General features: G+C 37.7%; 1 protein-coding gene across 1 annotated transcript; it reads right to left on the reverse strand.

The window, feature by feature from the left end:
* Positions 1-8,138: 8,138 nt before the first annotated feature.
* LOC136264967 (deleted in lung and esophageal cancer protein 1-like) lies at positions 8,139-18,373 on the reverse strand. Its single transcript, XM_066059731.1, has 11 exons — positions 18,324-18,373; positions 14,253-14,323; positions 13,512-13,750; positions 13,343-13,462; positions 12,504-12,589; positions 11,232-11,322; positions 10,870-11,019; positions 10,273-10,398; positions 10,072-10,222; positions 8,383-8,509; positions 8,139-8,334 (listed from the first exon to the last, which is right to left on the reverse strand). The coding sequence occupies exons 1-9, from the start codon at positions 18,371-18,373 to the stop codon at positions 10,109-10,111; spliced, it is 1,047 nt and encodes a 348-aa protein (XP_065915803.1). The 3' UTR covers positions 8,139-8,334; positions 8,383-8,509; positions 10,072-10,108.
* Between the last annotated feature and the right edge of the window lie 294 nt (positions 18,374-18,667).

Consider the following 18,667-nt stretch of genomic DNA (forward strand, 5'->3'; position numbering starts at 1 on the left):
TCTAGCTGGATGTGGTATGCACAAGTTCAGTCATGCTTGTATAAAAGTGAAAAAGGAAATTAGGAACATTCAATAAGGACCATAGAAATAAAAAGTGAAGATAAGCAGATTCACCTACACCTGTAGATATACTAGTGGACACTTATCATCCCTAATTATGGCTGGAATACTATGCCAACATAATGCTAGCATATTAGGTGGATATTTTAAACTATGAGGCTAATAGAGCAGTCAGTGTGGAAACTGCAAACTACAATATACAGCACGCAAAATTAATCCATTGTACATACTTTCTAATAGAACAGTCACTTCGTAGTGAAATACTCTAATAGAGCATTCACTGATTAAAATGTTCCAAAATATTTGTTGTTACCCAAGGAGCATAATGCAGGCATAATGGGAACACTGAACGAGGTGAAGGTTTTGGGAATTTCCTGAGAGCATTTTTGGCAAAATTTTGAGCATTTATTTGGCTCAGGCCTAGTCATGGCCATGACTGAAGTAGCGATTAAATGCCCACTTGTAGTGCAGATGTAAGTGACCTCTCTTGTTTCAGTACTTAATCTCAAAATTTAATTCCATTTTGCTTCAATGTCAAAGAATATTTTTAAACTTTACATTGTGCCTGAATAGTAACTGATCATCTAAATGATTTGGCTGAGAGTTCAAGTGTTGCACTACCATGGTATGTGCTAACTGATGGTTTCTTTACCAAGTATTACTGTGCAATCACCCCATGGCCAGTTTTGATCCTAGGATCAAGTAATTCTATTACAGCATGCAAATGCTGCTTGAAGTTATGTGCACCCTTAGGCCTAGTTTAGAGTAGGCCATGCACTTTCTAGGTCCAGTCTCCTTTTCTGTGTCCTCCCATCTGAATCATAACTCCAACTCATAACCTGCTCCCTCACTGGCTGCCATATCCTTTTCAGTTTCATTACTCATATGTCACACATAACACATACATCATTTAGCTATGTCTTGATATAAACCGTGAATTCAATCTGTACTTATTATTGTTGACCACCATTACCTGATGCGGCTGTTCTGTCAGAATCAAGGGCTGTTCTACTAGAATATTTCAACTTCAACATCCCAACATGCTTTGCCTGATAGGAATAACAACTTGGATGGTACCAGTTATGAATGGTACAGTATGTTGCACATTTTCCAACCATAAAATGTCACTTTCCCCAGAACCACAAGATTGTTTTCAAAATCTGCTATGTAGCTACCACTTATCCAAAAGTCCACCAGATATGGTATCTTTTAACAGCACACAACTTACCAGTAAACAAAACAAACAACTATATACAAACACAATATGTTTACATGGTGACACGTCATAGAAAACTTAATATTTACAATGATAGCACTTAATCTTCATGACTACTAGATCGCTCATGTTCATGTGGACACCATAAACAGAACATTTTAAAAAAATACATGAAAAAATGATTAAAGTAAATATCACAAATTCTGGCATACCATCAGGTTATGTTACAGAAACGACTAGACATCATACATTCTCTCTCTTTTACAATGGCTACTGCCTACTGGAGCTTCAACTGGACTGGACATCGCAATGCTTGACCAAGAAATTCAATTATTTTGTGAGCAGGGAATTACAGCATAGTCCTGATATCCTCATGGTATTATCCACGTCAACAATTATTAAATGACATAATACAAGTGGCTCACTGATACATGTCAACACCAGCCAGTCTCAAATAATTGGAATACATTATATAATCCTGCTTCCTGTCACCTTAAAATCACATTCAGCTGACAAATGCTCTCGATTGTTTGAGTTGTTGTCTCATTTCTCCACCATCAAACGAGTCAACTTAGTTGTAAATACTTTTTAGGCTAGATTTTTCATGAACAAGATTTAGAATCTCATAGACTGCTTTAGTAATCTGTCTTGACAATAGAATACAGATGACATTGCAATGACCAGACATTTAAAACCTCATGATCACAGCATGCGTATAGTCCATACAACCCTGTATAACCTGACAGACAGTTGTAAATAATGCTGATATGCTCAGAAAATGAGTAGACTATTAAATACCACTGCATGTCAACACCAGCCAGTCTCGAAATGATTAAAATACATTATAGTAGTGCCTGCTTTCGAGTTCTTGGCCTTGAAATTCGCGTTTCAAAACTCCACCTCTCTTAACAGTTGACAAACGCTCTCACTGTGTCAAGTTGTATCAATTCTTGAACACGCCCACCATCAAGCGAGTTGTAGTTCTTCTTAGACTAGATCCTTCCTTTAACAATAAATTCTATATTTTAATATCATAGTTCTTCACGAGTCAGTTTTCAGGTGACAAACAGATCGCACGTGGCCAGATTAAGATTATCACGTGAGTCAACAAATCCGCAGCGGCTCTCACTAGTCCGCAGCGGATATCAAAGGACCGCAGCGGTTTTCACAAGGCGCAGCGGAGTGTCCTTCTCGGCCACCATACATACCTCCTCCTACTCCTCTGTACCACTGCCATAAAATGGTCACACACACGCACGCACGCACGCACGCACGCACGCACGCACGCACGCACGCACGCACGCACGCACACACACCTCCTCCTACTCCTCTGTACCACTGCCATAAAATGGTCCCACACACACACACACGCACGCACGCACGCACACACCTCCTCCTACTCCTCTGTACCACTGCCATAAAATGGTCACACACACACACGCACGCACGCACGCACGCACGCACGCACGCACGCACGCACGCACGCACACACACACACACAATCTATGTACAAGTCTACACCACATACAGCTTCACTGGATTAATTACTTACGATGATTGCACAATGTCCTTGTAGTAAGGAACGAATTCTTGACTTTCTGCCACACCGCTATAAATCACAAATAATTTTATAATCTAATATATTTTATCGCAAAATTTATAGCTAGCTACAAATGATGCGTCTACAGAATTATTGTGCCCTGTAAACATACCAGAAACCCACTGAACACGACGTCCACCAAACATTGCGAAAAATCAACGTTGATATCGCACAAATTCGAGCACAAATTATAGAACTGCAATATCTTTCTCGCACAGAGAACACGCGCGCTATTGGAAACGCTTGTTGCACGTGATTAGTTGCTTGGAAACAACAATGACGTATTTCTTTTGTTTCAAATATTAGTAGGTTCTTCAATAATATCTTACTGTTCGTCGATTGCACTTCTCTTCGGATCAAGTGCCCGTCAGTACGTAAAGAGCAAGCTTTCAAGACGTCTTGAAATAAAATTTGCGAGCAGAATTTTTCGCGATTAGCTGAACTTGTATACGAATTCAATGTGACACACCCGTGCATTATAATCTGCACTGATTGCTGTATAGTATAATAACAAGGCCACCAAACAGGAGGATGCCACACAGCTAGGGAGGGGGCTAATCTGGACATGCAAAAAAACTATAGTTGTAGCTACTTTACAGGGACAACTTGTGCTGCAGCCTTTGAGCTACCCAGCAACCTAACAAACAGATATTGGAGACTTTAGACAGGTAACTAATAAGGTGAAACAGACAATTGCAATCTGAAGTGACTCAATGGAACATTCTTGTAAAGGCTATGATGCTGACGATGTGATTTTGATCTATTGTGAGCAGCTGATTTAGACTTACCTTTTAAACCTCCAAAGTGTGTTTCTTTCTGTTTTTATGACACCAAACGAGGTTATTCCACAAGGCCTATCTCTATCTAAAGGAACGACTAGATCCATCACAGAAAGATATACAATTTTTTTGGGAAAGATAATTGATGTCTCCTTAAGTGCTACAAAGAAGGCTGCAAGTAAATGCATGGTATGCTGTCTGTCTGACTTGCATACTGCAACTGATTTGCTCCCCATTATAAGCTATGGATTTACAGAAACTATATAAATTCATTGCTATTTCACCTGTGTGTTGATACTGTCCCCTTCAAAGCTGGAATCTATTGCCACTCGTTTTCTATAATGGCAGAATTTCCCAGGAATTGTACCAGGGGTGGATCTAGGATTTATAAAAGGGGGAGGCTAATCTCTTGGGTAGAGGTAGTGAAGCACACTTCCCAGCATGCGAAGCATGCTGGAACTAGGGGGATCTGGGGGCATGCCCCCCCAGGAAAATTTTGAAAAATAGATGCTAAAACACTACAATTTGGAGACATTTCCACATAAAATTCATAATATTTTCTGCCTGTAGATATTTTATATACTGCCTTTAGATTATATAGGTATGGCTCTCTGAAGCATTTTGCTAATGGAAAAGTTTGGGTAGGTACAGACAACCAAGTACATGATGCACCCCTCTCACAATTGCACAACACTGCATAGGTGCATGTTAGAATAATAATGTTGAAAGTGGAAAATTTTGAAATTTGAACAATACAAGATTGAATCTGAGAGCATTTTTCAATGGAAATTGTGAACCTGAATTAAGTATTGTCATACATATTAACTACACAAGTAGATGAATGAAGCCCTTTAAACAGACCAATTCATTTCATTGCATGTATACACTGCTTGAAGGTTCTTAGTTTACTAATTTGTTAAGATGCCTTGCTATAGATATACTGATAGTAAAGTGTCAGTAGACTTAAGTATATGGAACATAATTATTTTACTAAGTTTTAAACTCTCAGTAAAACATCAGTGAATGCGGGTTTACTGAAAAACTACTAAAATTACAAACAATTAACTGTTCCATGTACTGGGGATATGCCACTGTAGTAAACTAAGATACTTCAAGCAGTGATAGGTGCAAGCAGATTTGGAAAAATTCCATAACAGAACCAACTACATGTTTCCAGTGAATGTTCTATTAGAGTAGTTAGCTGACTGCTCTATTAGAGTATCTCGATCTTGTAAACCTCCAATGCTGATTCGGGTCCTTGTTGCATAAATTTTAGTATAAATCCACTGATAATACCTTGGAAAGACGTTTATAAGGTGGTTTTATGAGTATTTGTATTATTAGTGATCATATAATTATGCTAAGACAAAATTTCATTATAATACTCAGCATATTGATCAAGTAAGGCCTAAATATGAAGGGGGGGGCTTCAGCCCCCAAAGCCCCCCCCCCCCCCCCCCCCTGGATCCGCCCCTGTGTACTGTACTATACCCTGGGGTTTGTTGCCCAAGCATTACCCATGTCTCCAGAGAAGCAAAACTAAAAACTAGTGAAGGTCACAACTAATGTCTACCACAATACTCACTATTTTTGTGTGGTGATGTTCACTACTAATCTTGTAGTAACCCTCACTACCACGTAGTGACGTCCACTACATGGTAGTGAGTCTAGTGACGTGACCCTCACTACATGGCAGTCAGTGGTCACTACAAAAGTAGTGAACATCACTACTTAAAATAGTGAACGTCACTACTTAAAAATAGTAAGTATTGTGGCAGAAATTAGTAGTGGCCACTATCACCAACCAATGTCATTATGACACTGATTGAATTTTCCTTTTTCCCATCAACCATCAAATTATGGTACCAACTTCCTTGAAGTGTAATAAATTTCTCTACCCCTACTGAGTTTTGTAATAACTTGAGTAATTTTTATGATCACACCTCTGCATTATAATCTTTTTGATTGCTGCACAGTATAAAATGTCATTATAATAAAATAAATTAAACGTGTGTCAATTAGTGTCTAAACTCTTGCAACTAAAAGTAGATATAAGTTGATCCATTTCAGAATCATGGCTGCCATGAGGACAAGTCAAGAGCTGTATTTATGAACATCAATTCTTGAAAATGGAATGGACAGCTTGCATTTATGACCTCTAGTAGTGCTGGTATTACAAGTAATGCAAATGTAATTCAACACATAACATCGTTAACTTTAATTATGTTCCTTCTGTGGTGTATATCACAATTCAGGTTGGATAACATAGTAATGACACTGCTATAAGTTGAAAAGTCTAACTGACTATAAATCTTGATGCTCGGCATTGGATGGCTTCACGTTTATTACTGTTATAGCATATACTCTAGGAAGAGTCTTGTATAAGTTTGATAGGGATCTACATAGCTATAGGTTATTTCTAAGGAATGATAAAGCATTACAGTGAAACCTTGTTATTAGGCCACCTGGGACCCATGATAAGTAGCCCTATCTAAGGTGGCCCTATTACCAAAAACCTCATTAATGCAGCCATAAAACAAAACCAGCAACTGCCTAATTGCTGTAACAGCAATTTATACCATTGATCTGAACACACTATTTATCATAGAGAAAAGTAGGAATATTCACTGTATCAAAATCATTCCAGCAATTGCTTGAGACATAATGATAATAGTCAATTTATTAGTCATGCAGTTTTAATTGGATTTGTTCAACACAGGAAAGAACAGTTAAACATTATATAATATTAGTTGATGAAGCCATGCTATTCATAAACTTTATAATATGTAATATACTTACCTTATTATGAAGTACACCACACTACAATGTCCTTATAAGGAAACACACTATTGTATATAAACGATACAGATCCAGCACACATCATCAATTAGTTGATCATCAACTCTATGACTACTACTACTACTATTACATTGTTGTTGGTAGTGGCTGCTGTAGGATAGATAGCAGTAGTAGATGGGGAATGTCAAAGATACAGCAGTGATCCTATTGAGAACTGTTATTGTCTTGGCTACAACAACTCTACCAGTTTCAACAAGAGAAGATCAGGTGTTTACACTCTGGTAAACTTTTGTGGAGTGAATTGTTTAGATGTAGAAGGATATTGTGATGGTACAAGTAGAGGTGGTGGGTGGCTGGTGGTACAGAGAAGAATACAATCATTACAACAAAAGAATTACTTCCATAGAGACTGGGTTGAGTATGAAGATGGGTTTGGATCACTGACTGCAGAGTTTTGGTATGGTCTGAGGGCTCTGCATTGTTTGACTAGTCAAGGAGATTGGGAGATGAGGATAGACTTTCAACTTAGTAATGGAACAAGATCTTATATTTATTATGGACACTTTAGAGTAAGCTGAAGGTAACTATCAACTAAGTATTTCTGACTTTAAAGGAATTACACCTGAAGATCCATTTAGCGTAGACAGCAGGGGTTACAACTTGAACCTGATGAAATTTACCACTAGGGACAATGACAACGACTTGTGGACAGGTGGTAATTGTGGGCTTAATGGACACAGTACTACAGCTCCAGGTGGATGATGGCACAACAATTGTTTCCTTATAAATCCCAACCATAATTATGATAGACCACATGGGTTATTGTATATACAAGGTACCTGGTACCATCCACCATTTACACAAATGATGATATGTCCATTGAACTGCAACATTTATTGACAGAGTGACCTATTTAGTGTGTGCACATGCATAACCGAAAATATGTGTTGTGAATCTGCTAGATACTGACATTAGCAATACATACGTATCATATTGTATGCTGTCACTCTGTACCATAGTGCATGACACATGACAAGAACAATTATTGGTATCAGATGCCACAGTTTATTTGTAAGATAAAAATATTTAATAGTCCATAACAACAAAACTATGACAACTAACAATGGTATGGTTCATCATGTGCTCAGTTAAGACAATTGTGACAGATCTTCAAGAACCCAAAATGTTCGTAAAATTCCATGTTTCCTTTCCAAAGGAATGGGCGATCAATTAAACAGTAATAACTTACCAATTCACATATATTAGGTCTGCGCCAATTATACCAGTTGGGGCATACTAGATAGGTAAAAACATTCAGCATATTTCCAGCATAATAGACATGCTTTTTGTACATTGGGTATCACAGAAGCTAAAATTTTATGGATTTTGCATGATTCAGACTAAAAAATCAGGCAAACAGCAAAAAGTCTGATTTAGAGCTACATGTAAAGGGAAGAATGGCTAAAGATCAATATACTCTAATAGAACAGTCACCACATGTTGAAATGTGTTCAAGAATACCTCTTGCCTTGGTGAACATGATGATGCCACAGTTTTTGTCTTAGTACTTTCCTTTATAATTACTGCAAAATCGGTCCTCAAAAATGATTTACTTTTTTTGACATTGCATTCAATGTATATAATTATACTGTACAATCAGGAATGTGTGAACTCTTGCAATCTGGTACAATTGTTGACTCAATAGATCAATCATTAACAACAGTACTGTACACATGACACAGTTATTATGGTATCATCACAGTTACTATGGTAACATGGCTTCATCAGCAGATCCAGTACCAGACACAGTAAAGCTCACATGATCTCCTAACACACCCCTGATGTACACCCTCACAACATACTCCTGGACCAGCTTGTCACTACAACAAGGAGATCATTGACTGATCACATGACCTGCTACTACTCACATTGGAGTGAACATCACTGTTATAATAGAAGAGTGATGTGGATAAGTGGTACAACAGGTTGGGCTGACACTGAACACTTGTCCTGAACAGTTAGCTCTTTCACTACTGCATTCCTCCACTGGTTCAACTGTATGATGTAGCAAACAGTGTAGCATGTACCACTATAAATTCTAGAATAGGCATCTCTTACAATAGGTTAGTAGAAACTTAGTACTATATATACATGTTAGTATCACATGCCATACATACATTTCCCATTTGCACATGCACAGCAATAAAATGATGCTGGGGTGCTAGAGTCTCAGCATTATAATTCTGTATTTCATATATTTCAAAGTGTAGTCCAAGGTATATATTTGAGTGCAAGGAATTTCAATTTCAATTAGGGATCATCGAACTAAAACAAGGGAGGTCACCTACAGCTGCATACAGTGGAACCTCAGTTATCTGAACCCCTGGGATCCACCTGCAGTTCAGAAAAGTCCATAGTTTTGATATTTTGTGCAAAACCACCTTAAAACAATACATCTGGAACATGAAAACTATTAACTACTCTAATAGAACACTCACTACAATCAGCTTTGGCCTCTGCTCAACTGAAAATTTGAATAAGATAACTGAGGTTCCACTGTATATATTAGTGGACATTTAAGGTGGTGCTGAAGTAATCATGTGAAGGCGTACAATGCCCATTTATCACAATTGAAATTAACCCACGCACTTAACAAGCTATTTCAGGGTGATGGAGAACTTCACTTGAGACCATGCAGTCTACATTTAAAGGGTTTTTAAGATAGTCTGTATTGTTGCAGTTAACCATACCAATTGCAAGTTTCGTGGAACCGCCTGCTTTAATTTCATATCTATGAAACTCTGAAATTAGAAGTCGATTTTAAAAACAACTCTCCTAAGACACAACCTAGCACTACACTACTTTGGCTCGTACGGTTTCTCAATACGTAGAACAACTCTATGGATTCCTTTTATCAATAAAAGTTGTTAAAATGCTTACGCGTGTCCTTCAACATGGGCTAACCAGCCTGTCAAGTGCGAATCTCAAAAAAATTGTTCAATAGATTTTTAAAGATGCATCTCTCTAGTGTCTTGAAGGGCTATGGTACACAAAAATGAAATTATTAGGCGAATTGTGACTAGCCAAGGTGTGCTCCGTAAAGAAGTGATCATGCAATGACAGCTGTTGCTGTTCACCACAAATTATCCAAAGTTTTTACAAGGTGATGATGTTAGAACGTGTTGTATCAACAATAGTAGACTGACAGGTTAATAGAGCTGATTCGTTCAAATCTTTGTAGCGCTCCGCTTTGTTCTATAGTTTTTCGTGGTTTTTCATGCATGACCACAAACAGGCTGTCCCATTAGCATTGTAAGGCTTCACATAATTACTTCAATGCTACCATAATTCCTACTTCAACCTATAGTCATGACTGAAATAGGGATTTTATGCCCACTAGTATATCTGCAGGTATAGGTGACCTCCTTTCCAAAGCATTAACTGCATGGCTTACTACCTTACCATAGCTATATAATGGCTTTCATCTATGCATACAAATAAATTTAGTTTGGTGTAAATCATACAAAAATATTTATTTCTAATACGATTTTTTTATAAAGTGAATCACGTAAGTAGCTACATTGATAGAAAATGTAACATGCTTAGAAATTTAGTACCTGACAAGTTCTACTGACTAGTACAATTGGAATTGTTTTACACAGTAACTGGTAGAGATATTGACTGGTTCAGTAAAGTGGCACCAAATTTCACATGAACGACATCAACACCCAATGTTGGTAGGAACACTTGTGAAGTCAGTGATAACAACTATCAACACATCACCAGTAACTACATTATATCATTATCACTCTGCGTACTTGTTCTACTCCAGTGGAATACTTCACTGTGAGGTGCCCTGTGTTTGTGATGACCAGTGGATCATCTGGCTGGCTGTTGTGTCTTTTAGCTACTTCATCTAGTGTCAACTGATAGCCCAAACACACCTAAAAAATATTATGTATAGTATGGTACCACCTAAGTGCAACGTCATTTCTCACAAGTGTGTGCAATTAAAAACTCACTAATTAAAGGGTGTCGCAACCATTTCAATAGTGTGTAGTTACCCGAGTTTTTTAATCGTACACACTCACGAGAAACGACATGGTGCCGTAGCTCACATTACATTGTACAGATACCATACACAATGTACACAGTCACACCAATGAAACACTGAGTCACCTACACACTACTCAGGTGCTACATAAGAATTGGTGCAGGCATATCCCCATAGGGACAGGACTGATACCATGCACCACGTCTCATGAGTCTCCAACCTTAGTAACCCTTCTTGTTGTGAGATACAGACAAATGGTAGTTAATACCCAGGTGTCCAATAACACAGCTAAGTAGGATGGAGCAATGCAACTAGAGTTACAACAAACACATACTATACTACACACACTTAACTACACTACCTGTGCAGTATAGTGAGGAGTGAGAGTTATTGGTAGTGGCACCGATGTATCACATGAGAATGGTGGGTGTGCCATCAGATCAAAGGTCAACTTCATGTCAGTTACATTGTTCAAGTTGACGTTTCGTTTAGTAAAACATGATGACTTCACCTGTAAAGAAGAGAACTATGCACCAGCTGTATTACACAAAGATACCTGTATAAATCCAAACTGGCCACAACTGATCTTAACAGATCTCCACACTTAACAGGTTATTTTATACATACAGCAGAGATGACAATAGAATATTTGTAAAGCCACTGACTAGTTTATTGTGTTACTACCTAACTAGTACACAGTCACATTGTTACATTGTTACATACTTCTCCATCAGTTCCCAATAACTGGTCAGCCATGAACTGGAAGATCACTTCATCTTCTTTACCATCATCACTATCAAACTCCATAATCAACCTGCATACATGGTACCCCATGGATAAAAAAATATGTAGAATACTGAAGAAGATCAAATACAAACCTATAACAATAAATTATCATACACGTACTTTTAAATTTGTCATTGATGGTCAATTGTGATTTGTGGCCAAATTGTGGGTACCTTATTTTGTGGGCAAATAGTTGCAGTTTACACACTAGCCATCTCAAAAATAAATTACACTTTAGCCTGCGTGCCAGTAACATTCACATACAAATCACTTTGGTAGCGCAATGGTTGTATTTAAATTGTAGGGCAATCATCTGATGTAACCTGTCTACTTGAACTGATAGGGATCTATCTATATTTCACCAGAGCGTTACCTTTTGCAAAGGGGTGGGCAGCACCAGACTAAGTATCCACATGCTTTTCCTTGTAATAGCTGCTGAAAGTTTAATGGTAAAAAACGGTGACCTATTCTCAGCACCAAACATTCACACTGTCCCCACCCATAATAATATTAAAGATGTGCACCACCTACATACAAACAGTGTTGAGAAAGTTACTTTGTCAATGTAACATATTACATATTACTCTTTACTTTTGGGCAATGTAATAAGTTACAGTTACATATTACTCCAAATGAAAAGTAACTTAATAATATTACATTAAGTTACTTTTGCTCTGACCATACACCTTTCCTTTACACCTTGCATGTTAGTTACTGAGCTAGCATATAGTAAACACTCCTGTAGATATAGCTACTGCCTTCTTGCACCTGTGTAGAGATGTTCATTGTTTTTACCACTTCAGCCATACCTAAACATTATTGGCTAATCATGTGACCAGTTGTCCGAAGTATGAACTAATACGGATAATTATATTATAGGGGATCAGGACAGTAGATTATTGCAGCCACTAAGCTGTTGAGTAGCACTAATTGGTTAATAATGGACCTGGTAATGTGTTATGAACATCTTTACACGTCACTAACGAACTTTTGTTACTAATAAACGAACTGTGGGTTCCTTGAAAGTAACTTAAGTTATATTACTAGACTATGAATAGTAATGCTTTATATTACTTGAAATCACAAAATGTAATAACTATTACATAATGCATTACTTTAGTAACACGTTACTCCCAACAGTGCATACAAACACCCACTCCCCTTCAATTGTTCTTATTATACTTTACTAATATTCTTTACTATGATCACCTTGGGTAGAGGCTCTTTCCAGTAAGGTCAATCCTCAATGGATCAATCTCATATCCTTCACCTCTCACTGCTCCATCATAGTGATCCTGTGGAAGTGATAACAGTGACCAGACAGTAGGGTGGTGTTGGTAATGTGAGATATACCACTCATTATAGTATATTTCTCAATTAACTGGACCCCAATGATAAATGTATTAAGATAAATGAAATGTTTGGATAATTGAAGGTCATTTATTATATACAAAGTTTACTCAATCACGCAATAGAACATATTGTATACACTATAGACTCATGTTTGTATAGCCTTGCTACATTCCTAAATGGCTAGCCTTTTTTTCTACTCAGTATTGACTATTGAAAAGGCAGCCAAATTACTAGCCAAACATAGTTAAAAGGAGGAATGCAGCAAGGCTGAAAGTAGCCGGAACACAAGTCAATGATAGAGGTCCAACATTAAAACTTTTTTAATCATAGATAGTTGTACTTGACCGCTCCAGATATCAGTGTTAGTTACTTTTATCTTCATATTGTAAAGCAAAGAAATTGTTATGGTATTGTCCCGTATGATCAAGTAATGCTACTAAATGGTTATTCCTTGTAGTTGTGAGGTATTTTTTATGTGGCTTCTTTTGATTTAATGCCAACTATCATCTTCATCACAAAAGATTATTTGAAGAGGTCAAAACAAGTGAAAAAATCAATGGGATGAGATGGAACTGCTGCCTACATAATGCAATGATGCCAGCTTATCTCCAAACATATATAGTCCATCTTTCTGCCCAGGCCAAATTGTCCAAATATGTTGGGCAAAAGAGGGCTGAAACACTAGTATAGCTGACACTATCAGAGGTGATGCTGACACGACCCAAAATATAAGAATATATAGATCCATCGCCAGTTTCCATAACAACAGGAGTAAATTTTACCTCAGCAGAGGCACTAGAATGTCCCTTGATTACCTGTAAGTAATCAACAACCTCAATCACGATCAAATCAACCTTGACATACAATTTGATCAGGATGTATTCTAATGGGATGAGATGAGGCTACTCCTTCATGAGCCTTGATCATGACCTTCACCAGATCATGTGATCCCTTAATGACTTCATCAGGTATGACATCATCATCACATGATCCCTCATCATCAGTGATATCAACAGGGAATGGTTTACCCACAGCCACAGTGAGGTCTATCAGTTGTTGATCACCAGGTATTTTATTGTACACCTCCCAGTCCACCGTCAGCTCTGTACAAAGGAACAAAAGTTGTAAAATTATCACACTATAAAGGCTAGACCGCAGGACAGTCATTCACACATAAATATGAATTTAAGCAAACCAAAAATGTATGCATTGGATGGTGATCTGTTTGAATGTACAGCTCTATTCTGCAAAATGCATTTGCTGTTTCTGTTAGTATAGCTTAGCTAGAAGCCAGCTGTACATTTTTATTACTTTTTTGTATAACACTGTTTCCCTCTTTTTCTGATTAAGTAGCAAGACATATGTACATACTACAGTGGAACCTGTCTTATCGGTACATAGAAACACTATCTCTTTAAAACACACTTTATTTACTAATCTACCTGCCTAAAAGCAGTCATGACCAACAATTAATTTTGGTCCAGCTTTGACAAATTCTAAAAATACAAAGGAAAGCTCTACCAAGAATACAGTGACCAGGTGTGACTGTACAAGGATTGGTGTATATAGTGTGCTTGTACCACAAATTAATGCTTACTCACTTACCACATGGACTGGCATTCTTTAGTTTAACAGTTCTTTTAACAGGTCCACTATCAGCTGGGTGAGAACCACACCTGAACAACACACACACCTAATCACAACCATACCTTAATGTGACACATTACCATGATATAGATTGCAGTTTCTTTAGTGCAATAGGACAGTACAAAAAACTTGTAGAGTTTCAATAGTAACATTAATGACATGTGTTGCAATAGATTAACTAAGCAAGCACTAAATATTAAGTTTGTGTATTACAATTTGTAGATACTTTCTTAAGTAAACTCTACACAATAAGATAGATGCAAGACTTCATCTCCCTTATGTATGGAACTTGCGCTTAATATGCATGAAGGCGTTGGGTGACAGTTTTTGTATTAAAGAGAGGTAATAAATGTCTGCCTTTTAGGCTAAAAAGTATTCATTTCTTGAGTAATAAACTTATAATTGCCCCTAACTGGCATTATCAAAGTGATAGCTACAGCTAGCTATTCTTCCTAAAAGGAAAGGGCAGTGGAGGATGGGGGGGTGGGGGGGAGCACAGGGGCGGATCCAGAGTTTGGAAAGAGGAGGGCACCTTGCTGAAAAAAAGTTGAAGAGCAAAAAAAAAAAAGATCACAACAATAATAGCTAGTTATCCTTTACCAATTATATTATATCACGTATGTTATGTAAAATAAAATCCTACTTATAGCTTCAAAAGTAAGCTGCACTGCCTCATGAACATTGTGACTGCTTTATTAGAGTAATTGACTGCTCTATTAGAGTATCTAGATCTTGTATTCAATTTCTTGAAGGGGGGGAGGGGGGGGGGGGGGGCATTTGTCCCAAATGCCCCATCCTGGATCCGCCATTGGGGCATTTGCCCCAAATGCCCCATCCTAGATCCTAGACTGATCCGCCATTGATCATAGATAATATATACCTCCGGAGGTATATACTATCTATGCACTAATTACGTACAATAAACCATAGATAATATATATCTAATCCAAAACAGCCAAGCTGTAAAAAAAGTGTGCAGCCCTCAAAAAGGCTATGGTGAAAAAAGATGTGAAATCCAAGGTGGCGGCCAAGAAATGGCTGTGATGGTAGGTTAGTGGTAAAACTTTTAATAACGACAATTCAGGTGAATTTTTGTGCCGCTTGGTCTTGGCACAAAATTCACCTGAATTGTCATTATTAAAATTTTTACCATTAACCTACCATCACAGCCATTTCTTGGCCGCCACCTTGGATTTCACATCTATTTTCACCATAGCCTTTTTGAGGGCCGCACACTTTTTTTTACAGCTTGGCTGTTTTGGATTAGATTTCCTTTCTTTTTGTATTTGTATACCCCAAAGCCGGCCTATGGCCGGCTTTGGGACTTTTTTAACCTATCTTTTTTTCTTTACCACAGGAAGAAGAAAAGATGAAGTAGATGTACTTTAAATATTTTATCAGTAAATGTACAAATTATATATATATATATATATATATATAATACATATATTGATTACAGAAATCTCCATGGTGGTTTCTTTGTAACTGAACACTCTACAAGGTGACTTCTTCTAATTGCTCTCTCTACAGGGTGAATTGTTTGTAGCTGAACGATCTACAAGGTAACTTCTTCTAGCTGATCTCTCTACAGGGTGATTTGTTTGTAGCTGAATTCTGTACATGTGATTTGTTTGCAGCTGAGCTCTTTACAGAATGGTTTCTTTGTAGATGAACTCTCTACAAGGTAACTTCTTCTAACTGATCTTTCTACAGGGCAATTTGTTTGTGGCAGAATTTTATACAGGGTGATTTCTTTGCAGCTGAATTCTCTACATGGTGGTTTCTTTGTAGCTGAACTCTCTACAAGGTAACTTCTTCTAGCTGATCTTTCTACAGGGTGATTTGTTTGTAGCTGAATTCTGTACAGGTGATTTGTTTGCAGCTGAGCTCTTTACATATGGTTTCTTTGTAGCTGAACTCTCTAAAAGGTAACTTCTTCTAACTGATCTTTCTACAGGGCAATTTGTTTGTGGCTGAATTTTCTACAGGGTGATTTCTTTGCAGCTGAACTCTCTACATGGTGGTTTCTTTGTAGCTGAACTCTTTACAAGGTAATTTCTTCTAGATGATCTCTCTACAGGGAGATTTGTTTGTAGCTGAATTATCTACAAGATAACTTATTCTAGCTGATCTCTCTACAGGGTGATTTGTTCGTAGCTGAATTCTGTACATGTGATTTGTTTGCAGCTGAGCTCTTTACAAAATGGTTTCTTTGTAGCTGAACTCTCTACAAGGTAACTTCTTCTAACTGATCTTTCTACAGGGTGATTTGTTTGTAGCTGAACTATCTACAAAGTAATTTCTTCTAGCTGATCTCTCTACAGGGTGATTTGTTTGTAGCTGAATTCTGTACAGGTGATTTGTTTGCAGCTGAGCTCTTTACAGAATGGTTTCTTTGTACCTTAATTCTCTACAAGGTAACTTTTCTAGCTGATGTCTCCACAAGGTCACTAGTTTGTAGCTGAACTCTCTACATGGTGGTTTCTTTGTAACTGAACTTTCTACAAGGTGACTTCTTCTAGCTGATCTTTCTACAGGGTGATTTGTTTGTAGCTGAACTCTCTACAAGGTAACTTTTTCTAGCTGATCTCTCTACAGGGAGATTTGTTTGTAGCTGAACTCTCCACAGGTGATTTGTTTGAAGCTGAACTCTCTAAATGATGGTTTCTTTGTAGCTGAACTCTCTACAAGGTAACTTCTTCTAGCTGATCTCTCTACAGGGTGATTTGTTTATAGCTCAATTCTGTATAGGTGATTTGTTTGCAGCTGAGCTCTTTACAGAATGGTTTCTTTGTAGCTGAACTCTCTACAAGGTAACTTCTTCTAGCTGATGTCTTTACAGGGTCACTAGTTTGTAGCTGAATTCTCTACATGGTCGTTTCTGTGTAACTGAACTCTCTACAAGGTAACTTCTTCTAGCTGATCTTTCTACAGGGTGATTTGTTTGTAGCTGAATTCTTTATAGGTGATTTGTTTGCAGCTGAGCTCTTTAAAGAATGGTTTCTTTGTAGCTGAACTCTCTACAAGGTAACTTCTTCTAGCTGATGTCTCTACAAGGTCACTAGTTTGTAGCTGAGCTCTCTACATGGTCGTTTCTTTGTAACTGAACTCTCTACAAGGTGACTTCTTCTAGCTGATCTTTCTACAGGTTGATTTGTTTGAAGCTGAACTCTCTACAAGGTAACTTCTTCTAGCTGATCTGTCTACAGGGAGATTTGTTTGTAGCTGAACTCCCTACATTATGGTTTCTTTGTAGCTGAACTCTCTACAAGGTAACTTCTTCTAGCTAAGCTCTCTACAGGGAGATTTGTTTGTAGTTGAACTCTCTACGTGATGGTTTCTTTGTAGCTGAACTCTCTGCAAGGTAACTTCTTCTATTGATCTCTCTACAGGGCGATTTGTTTGTAACTGAAATCTCTACATGGTGGTTTCTTTGTAGCTGAACTCTATACAAGGTGATTTCTTCTAGTTGAACTATCTCTTTCCATAGTTGCATGAACTCCTACAAGGTAACTTCTTCTAGCTGATCTCTCTACAGGGTGACTTGTGTGTAGCTGATCTCTATACAGGTTTCTTGTTTCTAGCTGATCTCTTGAATTCTCTTCAGGGTGACTGCTCTATTAGGATGACTGCTCTATTAGAGTATCTCGATCTCGCACTTGCTGCACCAAGTTGGATTTCATGTTATAACTCCGTGGCTTTAAGTCTGATTCTTCTACACCATTGATGAGCCTTTCCATCAATGCTCTGGAATCTGTTCAGCGTAGAGCTGCCCGTTGGGCTACCAATAGTAGGTGGATTCCTTCATCTCACTGTTGGAGTAAGTCTTCTGACGAATGCATCCAAGCATTTAAGTGGCCTACCATTCAACAGCGTCACAACTACTTTACTATTTGTTGCATTCATGATAGTCTCTACCACAGGAATTCCTTACCATTTAGTGAACATTTTCAGTTGTCCCAAGCTCCCACAAGGTGTCACCCTCTATCTCTCCGGCCTGTGACATCGTCTATCAATTCGTTTCGTTACTCTTTCTTTGTGAACAGCCCATTTCTGTGGAATACCATACCCCATACCATCCTGCGAATTAAACAGCCACCCTTGTTCCGTTTAGCCCTCCGTCGTTTTCTTTTTTGAATCTTCTGTATACTTAAATGTTCTTGTTTTGTTAGTATTTATTTTTGTTCTTGTAGTAGTTTTGTTTTACAGGTGTATTTGCTTATGTCATTGTTTTTGTAATTTCTGGTGTGTATGTGCTTTTTGTGGGAAGTACGCCTACAGGCTTGTCCTTTTGTACAACCCGGTCTTTTGACAAAATTGATAATAATAATAATAATAATAATAATAATAATAATAATAATAATAATAATGAT

Source organism: Dysidea avara, chromosome 8 (genome assembly GCF_963678975.1).
Source record: "Dysidea avara chromosome 8, odDysAvar1.4, whole genome shotgun sequence".
Lineage (NCBI taxonomy): Eukaryota > Metazoa > Porifera > Demospongiae > Dictyoceratida > Dysideidae > Dysidea > Dysidea avara.

Excerpts from the sequence above, each read along its gene's own strand:
- LOC136264967 (XM_066059731.1), bottom strand. The coding sequence starts at position 18,373 with ATGGTATGGGGTATGGTATTCCACAGAAATGGGCTGTTCACAAAGAAA. Across the intron at positions 13,751-14,252 it reads AAAGAATGCCAGTCCATGTG|AGCTGACGGTGGACTGGGAG; the intron begins GTAAGTGAGTAA and ends TCCTTTGTACAG. Across the intron at positions 10,223-10,272 it reads ATTCCACTGGAGTAGAACAA|TTGTTATCACTGACTTCACA; the intron begins GTACGCAGAGTG and ends ATGTGTTGATAG.